The sequence below is a fragment of the Mustela lutreola genome, chromosome 10, assembly GCF_030435805.1.
Source record: "Mustela lutreola isolate mMusLut2 chromosome 10, mMusLut2.pri, whole genome shotgun sequence".
NCBI lineage: Eukaryota > Metazoa > Chordata > Mammalia > Carnivora > Mustelidae > Mustela > Mustela lutreola.
In genome coordinates, this window is record NC_081299.1 from 87,845,690 (window position 1) to 87,857,800 (window position 12,111).

The 12,111-nt window shown below is 34.5% G+C and overlaps 1 protein-coding gene across 2 annotated transcripts in view; it reads right to left on the reverse strand.

Moving 5' to 3' along the window:
- The window catches only part of COL11A1 (collagen type XI alpha 1 chain), a 213,758-nt gene that overhangs the window by 42,104 nt on the left and 159,543 nt on the right, over positions 1-12,111 (reverse strand). For both annotated transcript variants that reach the window (XM_059137189.1, XM_059137188.1), the window contains exons 42-46: positions 9,661-9,768; positions 3,984-4,091; positions 3,010-3,063; positions 1,693-1,746; positions 1,087-1,194 (exon numbers count right to left, since the gene is read on the reverse strand). In XM_059137189.1, coding sequence (XP_058993172.1) covers positions 1,087-1,194; positions 1,693-1,746; positions 3,010-3,063; positions 3,984-4,091; positions 9,661-9,768 — 432 coding nt within the window. The remainder of the gene's footprint in view (positions 1-1,086; positions 1,195-1,692; positions 1,747-3,009; positions 3,064-3,983; positions 4,092-9,660; positions 9,769-12,111) is intronic.

Below are 12,111 nucleotides of genomic sequence, written 5' to 3' on the forward strand. Positions count from 1 at the left end.
GAAAACGGAGATAAAATTAAATTTATATTTAAATTTAAATTTATATAAATTCAACTTTCATTTGCTCTTCTACAATTTCACAAATGCTTAAGGACAGTGAACTAGATGGTTTAATTTAATCATTTCTAAAATTGCTAATGTGGCATCACTCATATCCATATGGTACCACTTAAAACAAAATTTTGTGACCTTCCAGAGGATCACTAGTAGGTATAGAAAGAAAGCCAGGTGTTTCCAAAGTTTTTAGGAAGCAGTGAACATCATGTGGAAGAGTGGAAAAACAACTGAGAATAGGGGTTGTCTGCTGTGCACATGGCTGCTTACAGGTCCTGTTGTAAGACGTATTTGAAAGAAAATTTGAATGATTTGCAATTTCATATTTCTATTCCTGAATATGCTTCATGAAATGCAATCAAAATTTAAAATAAGTTATTTTAAATGATCGATCCACTGTTAATTATGCATTTTACCTATTATTGTTTAACATTTGCTCTTGGCAGTGTCTGTTGGTAGTTGTGATTGGCAGTTTGCTCTTTCTCAAAGAAAGAGAATTTTTAAATTGTTGCTAGCCATCTGAAGTACTAATTTTCTTGCTATCAGACCTACAAAAGCACCCTTTTTTTTTTTTTTAAAGATTTTATTTATTTATTTGACAGACAGAGATCACAAGTAGGCAGAGAGGCAGGCAGAGAGAGAGAGAGAGAGAGAGGGAAGCAGGCTTCCTGCGGAGCAGAGAGCCCGATGCGGGGCTCGATCCCAGGACCCTGAGATCATGACCCGAGCCGAAGGCAGCAGCCCAAACCACTGAGCCACCCAGGCGCCCCCAAAAGCACCCTTCTAACCTCTCACTTTTAATGATCAGCCTTAAATTAGGTTGTAGTTCATTTTTAAGCAAAATTAGAATGAAGAAAGGAGGTATGATACCTAAAGTAGGGCTAACAATTAAGTAAAACATCATTATGGTTAAACATCTTATTCAAGTTCCTACACAGAATAAGGAAGGCGACTTGGTTTTATATCCACCAGAAAAGCTGGTGTGAGAGGTAGGTGGACATGACTAAGTACACGATACAGGGAACATCTTACCTGAAGACCTATGGGACCAGGAGGTCCTGGGAAACCTCTGGCACCCTCGTCACCTTTTTGTCCAAACATCCCTTGCTGACCTCTGGGACCCGGCTCACCATCACCTCCCTAGAGTAGAACAATGAAAATGATCGCAAACTGGAAAAATCAAGATTCTGATATGTTGTCATAAAAATATAGCTATTTCTAATTTAATCAAAGCTGGTCTATTTACAAATAACCAAATAAAAGGATTAAGTTTCCATTGTCTACTATAAATACACCATTGTTTGTGCACTTTACATTCTTTGTTTCTGGAGTATGGTTGATTTTTATCTTCTCATGTATGCCAAAGGATGTAAAAGCTGTTTAACGAAGGGGAAATGATGTTCAGAATTTATTACAAATTAAGTACTTTCAACTGGTTATTAATTTTTTTCAGATGAAGTCATAACATCTTTTGTTTACAGAGATCAGCTTGGTTAGCTATATTAGATTATTTAAACTTGATTCAATGTTAAATATACAAACTCATCACTGCACAAAATCAACTGGTTATGTGACAGTTCATAAATTTAATCAGGCAACTGGGAGGATATAAATTTGCTGAACAAGAGGAGTACTTACAGCAATTCCAGGGGCACCAACGGGACCCTGAAGACCTGGAGGACCAGGAGGACCCTGGGGTGATATAAAAATCAGTAATTTTGCAAGTGAAGACAGAAGAGCCTCAGCTATAATAGCACAGATCATTTGGTTGATCAAAATCTATTATGCATCTTTATACTTCTATGGAGAAGAAAAGAAGCCTTTTGCTTCTTTTGTTTTACTTCTTGAGACTCAGGCTTGCGTATTTGCAATCAACTTTAAATTGCTAGTTATTACTTAAAGCACTCTCATCTGTAATGTGGATATTTAAAAATAGATTTTTATGCTAAGATACTGAAATTTCACATTTGAAGCTTTTCAAAATGCCAGATTTCTTTACTGAGATGGGCATGAGTCAGAAAGAGCACTTAAAAGATTTATCTAGGGCGCCTGGGTGGCTCAGTGGGTTAAGCCTCTGCCTTCAGCTCAGGTCATGATCCCAGGGATCTGGGATCCAGCCCCATATGGGGCTCTCTGCTTAGCCGGGAGCCTGCTTCCCTCTCTCTCTCTCTCTCTGCCTGCCTCTCTGCCTACTTGTAATCTCTGCCTGTCAAATAAATAAATTTTAAAAATTTAAAAAAAAAAAAAGATTTGTCTAAACACTATCTTGTAAATGAATATTGGGATTGGGGGGTTCTATATAGACAGAATGTAGTGATATATGAAAATCTGCATCTCCTTCCTAGGAAAACACATGCAAACTTAGTTTATATATTAAGTATATCAGACGCCTTTTTTTGAGCAATAGATTTCAATACGTTTATGAGTCTTACATGCATAAATGTTTCTTCTTAACTGCCTTTTTTTACATAAATAACTGATCAGTCACTATAAAAGATCAGAGCACTGAAGAAAAACAGTCATTGTTGGTATATCTGCCACCTGTTGGGAAGAGTACTTAAAAGATTCTGAAAGCAGGATTCATAGACCATCAGGGTACCTGAGACATGTTCAGGTTTCCACCAGATCAAAATCCTTTTCATAACCACACTAAGACATGGTTTCTCTTTAAACCACAGGGATATATGAACTCATGATGCAAAAGTGTTGGAGGGTAAACCTGCTGGTGACTTAGTCTCACTGCGAGGCTTTCAGGGTTGGAATTATTACATACCTTAAACATCACATCAGAAAGAGGTTTAATAGAATTGACTGAATCTCAACTGAATAGTTGCCGAAGAGGTAATATAGTATAGATATTACAATATGCAGTACTACGGAAAAATATCCGTGGTTAACAACAACAACAAAAGGGTTGAATGTATAATGCCCCTCAGTAAGAACTAGGAAACTCACATTTTCTCCTTTGTCACCCTTGCTGCCCTTCTGTCCCGGTTCACCAATTTCACCCTGCATTGGAAAGATTTAAGTTAAAAGTTTATTTCTAATATGTTGTGCCTGCATTGTAACTGTCATCACTATTATCCCATTATTAAATCTTACTTTAACGTAAATATGTGCTTGTGTTTAATGTCATTGTTTAAAATGTAAAATCCTGGGTTTTCTCTGCTTCTCTTTTTTAGTGTTGACTAGTATATAGACAACCAAAGTCAACTGAACATTGAGGAATAGTGCAACTGGATTTTTAATTCACAAAATCAATTTTGTCTAAAATACCATCACTATAAACTGATACTGGAAGTAGCTGATTTATACAAATATATAATTACGCATTAATCAAAAATTACTTTATTTTTTTCTCCTGGTCTTCAAAATGCTAAAATGTCGCACATTATCGGATTTCTGGTTCATAAATTGTGTTATGGCATTTCACAATATCAGAAGACATTAAATTCATACACATAACAACACAGCCCTACATTCAGATTCAAGAGTTTAGAATCTTTATTTACATGTTGGCTAAAAGAAAAGTAGTGTTAGCAAACAGGTATGTGACTCATTCTTAAGTCTTCCTTTACAATATCCACAACATAAGTCCTAAGTATATACAAATAATTAATTTAATTAGTTTCACATTTATTTCAGAAGCTATATATTTGAAAATAAACAATTTTGGCACCTGCTCTTCCCCCACCCCCCACGATTGTTTTTGTGTTCCCTTTTCTTGTTTAGGTCTGACATACTATTTCGTGGATAGATAGTACTACTCACACTAAACTGAAACCTTCGAGCACATGGAACATGTATGAAACTTTGTAAAAGCCATCTTAAGATTTGTTATCTAATCTTCAGAAGCATTAAATCTAGGATTCTTGAGAAAAAAAATTAAATTTTCACAAGAGGTACTAATATGAATAAAGAATACCAACCTTGTCTCCATCTTCTCCAGGGGAGCCCGCAGGCCCAGCAGGTCCTGGGAGACCCACAGGGCCTTGAACTCCATCTCTCCCAGCGGGACCTTGGGGACCTTTTTCTCCCTGTATTGAAAATCCAGCAGACTATTACTTCGCTGTAAGAAACCTGTAAATTAGCTATTTATTACAATTTTTGAGTGCAACAGTCATACTCTGGGTTTCATATTAGAGAAAGAAATTAATGTTACCAAGAAAAAGTATTTTCAAGTAGTAAATGATGACACAAAAGATCCCTACGTTCTTTCCTGACTAAGAATACCATCCTTGTTAACGTTTTATAAATCTCAGGCTATGGTCCACAAAATTAACATTCAACTTAGAATTTTTCCTTCAAACACATACTTTCTAATCAAGTATCGTATATTGATAGATCAGATGCTTGGTGTTGATGAAAATTCACTGAGCTTTTATGGTTCTTTGGTGAAGTTACTGAAATAGCTGGGCCAAAAAAAGCCATAAATCATAAATCATGCATTTGCTCATAATTCCCAGCTTTATAATATGCTTTATGCATCAGCTTTTTCTCTTTTTTAACAAATGTGTCATGGATTTTCCTAGATTTTTATATTTTAATTCATTGCTGCTTTTACTGATTCAAAATGACAAAGCCATTAGTTTTCTTTATTTTTTGACAATGGCGTTATTTTCCCGTCTTTAAATTTACTTCTATCGTGTAATTAAAGAAAATAGCGCCTAGATAAGGAATGATGACATTATTTTCCATTAAGAGCTCTTTCAGGATTTAAAATAAATTATTTCCTGAAAGTTAAGATTCCCTCAGTTTTGCGTAAGGTATATATATATATACCGGATTGCTCTCAGTGACTCATTCTTCTAGTTCCAGGGTTTGGGAATCTACATGTCATTAGCTTCTGGCTTTGTCTTACCCTTCCCCAACACCCCCCTTCCCTCATCATTTACTATCCTGTCACAAGGATTAAGTTTTATCTGTTTTATCTCCTGAATGTAGTTTCTTCACTTTATCTCTACCAGTAACACCTTATCCCAAAATACCAGTAGCCTTCTTTTCAAGGGTTGAAATAAACTTTTTTTCCTTTCTCACATCTATTCTTATCTCCAAACTATTCCCCCTGCCGTAACCAGGGAGACAATCAGATCATCTTACCAACATTCTTCAGTCAATTTACTTGTTTACCATTCCAAAGATAAAAGACCACACTGCTAGTGGGGCCTGCCATTATCTGCCTCCTACTACCTGCCCAGCAGCATCTAGCCTCTCCCTGCACTTGCTCTCTGCATTCCAACCCCTCTAGAAATTTTTTCAGTGAAAGCTGATTCCATGACCCTCTTGTTACTTGGCCGGAGGATGCCTAGGAGGACACTTCACCTATTATTTATCTTCATCTCTTACATTCCATCATCCGTGCGCTGTCCAAGGAAAAGACCCGATTCCAACTCAGTTCCCTCCATTGAACAAGCTGACATACACCAGTACATTCCTTTCATATCACTAACCGGAGTCTGTAATTATACACATAGTGATTCTTTGCTTATTATCGAATTGCCCCATCAGACAATAAATCGTATGAGGACAGAAACGATGTCTGTTTTTGCATTCCATTTCATCCCTTTGTCCTGTGACCCAGAGTAGGCACTTCGGGAATATTTGTTGAGTTATTAATGGCAACAGAAATAACAACATATCCATAAAACAAAGTTAACTTATAAACTTCGATTTATTCATTTTCTAGATTCCACAGGCTCTTCTTTCAACACTATGCCCTAATTATCATTTAAGACGTACCCCTGATGTCACCTTGGAGACTTTTTATTTCCTTTAAATCAAATATTGCAATATCTCAAACCTATTTCTACTCATAAAATGTGCTATGTTACTCATAGTGAATTTCATCATTTTAAACACATCAGCTGATTCAGATACTTTTCCTTAAATTTGGATTTCCTTTAGAGCCTAAACTCCAAAAATCGATTGTCTTATACAAGAGCACCCGTAAATAAGACAGATTAGTTCCCATCTGCCTTCATTACAGTACACACGATCTCTAGCCAAAACCACCTGCCATTTATTTTTTCTGATTCTGGTCTGCGTGGAGTCAGGAAAAATCTTTCAACTGCTCTGCACCCCACTAAATTTAGATTCTTCATTTACAGCTCTGCGAGATGACAAAGTCTTCCTCTATTATGTATGCATCTCTCGGCCTGCAATCCATAGGACTATCAGAAACATCATCCATCTTTCCTTAAGCACTCTTTATTTCATTCCTTCTACCTTTTTCACTAATGTTAATGGCTGAACCTCAGCTTAAAATTTTGATAGAAGCAGCTACTCATCCCCATATCCTATGTTTGACTTGGCATGATCTTGCATTTTGCCTGCATCCTTACTCTCAACTTTTATTATAACTCACCAAATCCATCCCTCTTGATTCAAAGCCAATTTATGCATCTATCCATCCTTTTTTACGACAACTCTTGTCCAGACTTAAGACTATGGCGGTTCACTGAAGACTTATTATCACAATTCTACAAAGTAATTTAGGACTACAACTTCATCTAATCCTCACAAAACACTGTGGTTATCTTCTTTTCAGAGACATTGGGATGTTAAATAACTTGGTCAAAATCATAAGTCAACAAATAATAGACTTGAATTCCCAGTCCAATTCCGACTGGCTGAAGCTGACAACCCTAGTTTACTCTGACACCCTTAACTTCCTTAATTCTCACTGACACTTTTCTTTATTATTTTCTTATTATTAGTTAAGCAGATAAATGTGCATCATCATCATAAGAGGAAATGTATTCAATTCTCCTTTTACTTCTACCTACTGCCCCTCTATTTTTAAGCCACATGGCTGCTGGGTTGCTCCATATGTACCGATCCCATTCCTTTATCACCAGTCTTCTTTTGAATCCCACTGAAATTACCCAGAGGTCACAAATGGCCAATAGGCCAAGTACCCATCCCTCTTTTTGCTTTTACTCAACTTTCAGTATTCTTGATCTTTTACATCATTCAACAAAGAAGAGTCTTCACTCTCAGGCCTATATGATGGTGTGCCCTGGATATATTTTCTACCACTCATGGCTGCTTTTTTTTTTTTTTTTTTAGAGTTTTTATTTAAATCCCAGTTAGTTAACATAAAGTATAACATAAAGTATAATATTAGTTTCAGGTGCACAATATAGTGATTCAGCATTTCCATACGTCACCCAGTGCTCATCATGACGTTGCCCTCCTTAATTCTCATCACCTGTGTAACTCATCTGCCCCCACCTACCCTCTGGTAACCAACAGTTTGTTCTCTGTAGTTAAGAATCTGTTTCTCGGTCATGGGTTTTTACTCTATCTCTCTCTTACTTGAGTCTTTCAAAATGCCCACCATTATGATTTCCTCTAAAGGACAGTCCAAACCTTTATTCCCCTGCCTCAAGATTGCACCACATGGGAATTCAGCAATATACCTCCTAACATTGCTCTTATTTTTTTTTTTTACATTGCTCTTATTCTAAATAACTCAGATTCACAATCCTGACACTGATTGATTAATTTGGAGTTAGAGATTAGAGCACAGTTATTGCCATAAGTAAGTCATGTGGATATTCCCAGCTCTTGTTTTTCATTTTCTTCCTTCTAGGAAGGTGGATTGGTGGTTAAGTTAGACAAGGACTTGCCTTCCACAGACCCTCATCTTATTTTTTTTTTTAAATGCACGACTTAGCTTACTAATAATTATATAATATTTTCATAACACAAGCTGCTCAGAGGAGTTAAGATCCCAAACTTATATTTGGATTTAGGAAGAAGTAAATGACTGCACTTAACATATTAACATATTAACTGCACATAACATAACTTAACGTATTAGCCAACATTTTCATCAGTTTCATCAGTTTTTTTAGACCTCTACATGGAGGTCTATGGGTATCCCTAACACTTGTATAAACATTTTATGCTACTATCTCTAAATAGATAACTCCTTCAAAAATATTAACTATTAACTAATACAGTGCACTGCACTTATTTCTTAATAACTATTTGTTGAACAACAACAAAAAAAGAATAAACATCATGGAATTTTTGTTGGTGGAGGGAATGATTGAGAGAGGACAAATGGGCAGAGGATCTCTTTCCCCTTCTTAGTCATTGTGTCATCAATCACCAGTGAAATCCAAGCCCAAATCTTAGCTCTTACGAGGAAGGCCTTTTGTTACTAACATCTCCTCTATTTCACAAAACTAATTTCTTATTATCACTTTCAGAACTTTTCCATATTCTTTTCTTTGATTCAAAATTTTCCATTTTTCTTCATAAAACCAAGGTATTAAACCACTTTAAAATGCAGCATTTCAATATATTATCTTACAAAATCCTTGACTTCTCTCATTGGTATATTTCCAGTTTGTATAAGAAGAAATGTGTATCTTATTATTCTATATGCATTCTTCACTATGTTGTGCCAAGATATGGGTACCCTGGATTTTTGAGTGAACTTTTATGAGAAGGCCTAAGTGTCTCTTCCATCCCTTTCTCATGCACATCATACTAGAAAAGTTGGTGGGAAGTTTGTATGAAGGGGCAAAGAATAATTTTTTCATAGTTGTTAACATCTCAGAAAATAATGTCTACATTTTCAACATACTTACTAAGTTGGAAACATTGCTTTAAAATTTTTCTCAGCAATTAAATGTGTTTTCTTTTTGCACCAAAAAATCTATCTACAGGTGGTATGGCCCCATTCTAATATTTCTGAAAGGTAACAGATCACAGAGAACAAGCATTTTAATTGGGAAACATTTATATAATATCACAAACGGTAATGAGAGAAAATGCATGGACAATGAAAGCAAGCTGCTAAAACTAAAGTCTTAGTAATGAATCAATATTTTGTAAATTATAGCTTTAAATTAGGTTATATATATATTAAGACTTAAATGTATAAAAAGTATTGAACTCCTATTTTTATATATTATGGTCAACCATTTCATCCACATTCATTGAGTGAGTTTGTGTTTTAACCTTGGAGGATGAGAATTTTTAAAGAAAATTAACATGATTAATTCAAAAGCAGAAACAGAAACCAAGAAGAAATCTTGACAAAGAGACATAAGCCTAATGAATACAATATAGCCTACAATCATTTAAAAATAAAATTTTTAAATCCAATAGATATAAGATAAAATAACTGGTTAGATGTTTCCCATCTCACTCACTGTAGATCAAAACTCAAATTACATGAGAAGGGCAGCCACTTTCTGTGAGTTTCATTTACAGACTTTGGAAATACTGGATATGATGTTGTAATACAAGAGGAATGAAAAGTGCACACTTTTCTAATATAAAGCAGCAAAGTGTAGTTTTAATCAAAACTCCAATTTTATTTTTTAAAAGGAGCAAAATCAGAAGCCTTTTACATTAATATCCAACTCCCTCACAGGTCTTAGAGTTTCATAAAGTGTGGGAAAATGTCATCTTATTTAATTGAATTTGAAATTTTCTCTATTATAAATATAAAAAAATGTGTGTTTATATGCCAGGCACATATGCAGAGAGAAGGCAGTGGAGTATGAAGAGCTAATATCCTTGAATAAAAAGTAATAACTTGTGCAGAATGGCAGTATAATATATTTTCTCCTTGAAATTACTTACAGGAGCACCTTTTTCTCCAGCTGGACCAGGAGGACCCTGGGGGCCTGGACGTCCTGGCAAACCAATTGGGCCAGCTGTACCTGCTGATCCACGTTCTCCTGGTGAACCCTAATACATAAGAAAAAGTATTTTGTTATTAGTGTCGGGAAAAAAGTGATACTGGCTTAAGAATCACTTATTTCATAGTGGAATCTTAAAGCATAGTAAATAACGTAAAAGTCACTTTCAGACAATTGGGAGATCTCAACTGGAAAAAGGTGTGCTCATTATTTGAATGATTAATTTGTAGCCCCAACATTAAGCACAGATACTGAAGTTAGGAAAATATTGATAAGATGAATAATTTTAATTTGTAGATCCTTAATAATTTACAGATATCCTTCTATATTAAGTGTTCACAACTGTTCACAATGCTTTGTAAGACATGAATCCAATAAATTACTTATATGATTTTCTTCCTATATTATTACAGATTGGCAGAAAAATTTTCTAGACTAGTTTTTCTCAAAGCAATTTCTGGGACTCACTTTAAACTTGCTGAATAACAATTTCAAAATCCTAAAAATGAGTTCAGAAATTGTCACCGCACTAGACTATAAATATAATTTTTTTTCAAAATAAAGTTTGATCATCACTATCCCAGAGTTTGAACTTTCTCCCAGAAAAATGGTCCCTAAGTTTATCTTAGAGTCTGACAGGGGTCATTGGGCTTTATTACAAACACTGCCAATATAATTCATATAATTAGGTATGTCCAATTGAGTTTCAAAGAAGATGCCATCTATTTTCAACTAATTTGCTTTAAAAAATAGCTAATATGCACAATTAAAAGAAAATAAGTGTGGATACTGCCTTCATATTAATTCCATCTATGAATAATTTAAGAAATCATTATTTAAAGGAAGAATAAAAGAAATGCAAACACATTTACTAAGTCATGTAAAGCTCAGTTATAACCTATTTACTATGTCCAATTTTATTTAATAAAAAATAACAAGAATTTTGTCTTTGAATTTGAATTAGATTCCTAGATGGGTGGTTAAGTTACAATTTAACATTTTCTTTCATGATTGACCTAAATCTGAAATATTAGAAAATAGGATTATTAATAGTTCACCTATAGTTCTTCTATATATAGAAAACACCATTTCAAAACTCATAGTAGAAATGACTTATAAAAGCTGGAAAATATAATATCTTAACTTTTACTTTCTAAAATTATACTTCGCACATAATTGGAAATCTTTTTATTATACAAATATGAACTACTGACTTCGTTCTAACTTATATTTTATGAAGTAGAGAACCAATTACGTATAAACACAAGAACAATGATAATAATAACAATTCATACTGACATAGTGCTTGACAATTTACAAATCCATTTCACATTCATTTTGTTACTTTATTCCCACAAATGCTCCATAGAGTTGATAGTGCAGTTGTAGCCCATTGTTTGTAAAGGTGAGAAACCTGTAGCTGGTCATAATCATCTAGCCAGTCAAAAGAAACTTTGCCCTTGGGCTCTTCTTAGTGCTTTCTCTACAAAGTCACTACTTCTCTTTAATGGAAACATCATTGGCTCTGGGGGTGCACGTGGGGGTGTTATTTAATCAGAAATTCTTTAAATTCAGTTTTATTGAAATATTCATTGATTACGAAAATACTTATTACTCAATTTCCTGATATCATTTTTTCCTGGCTAAATACACAAGGTACATAAAATAGCTTTTATTTAACCAGGTATCTGAATGCTAACACAATTAAAATAAATTAAGAGAGTACAGATTCAAGACTACTGGTAATAATTTAAAAGTGACACTAGAAAGAGTGATTTTGTATTTCATTCTTTTTATTTTGCAACCACTGTTGTAATTGTTTAAATTTTAGGGTACCTTAAACTTAAGAGAGAGAAATAATTTGGAGAAACTTTACTAAAAATATGTTTAAAGAAATCATGAAATTTAAAACTTGCTATAAACAAAAGTGGCGTTTTGTACTATAATAAGTAGATCTAAAAACAAACCCAGGAATTGCTCCTCATGTTGCAAAATAATTAACCAAGAACTGTGTGAAAATTAAATTTTTACCAATTACATATTTCAAATACTAAAGAACAAACAAAGGGCAGTTGCCTGAGTGGCTCAGTGGTTTAAGCCTCAGCCCTAGGCTCTGGTCATGATCTCAGGGTCCTAAACTTGAGTCCTGAATAGGCTCTCTGCTCAGCGGGGAGCCTGCTTCCCATCCCCCACCCCCACCCCGCTTGCCTCTCTGCCTACTTGTGATCTCTCTCTCTCTCTGTCAAATAAATAAATAAATAAATAAAATCTTTCAAAAATAATTCAAAAAAGAACAAAGGAAAATTGTAGTTAGTATTTTTTTAGGTAATAAACATCTACCTTTTGTCAATAATTTTTTTGAAGCCTAATCAAATATTTTTATGGAAAAAAG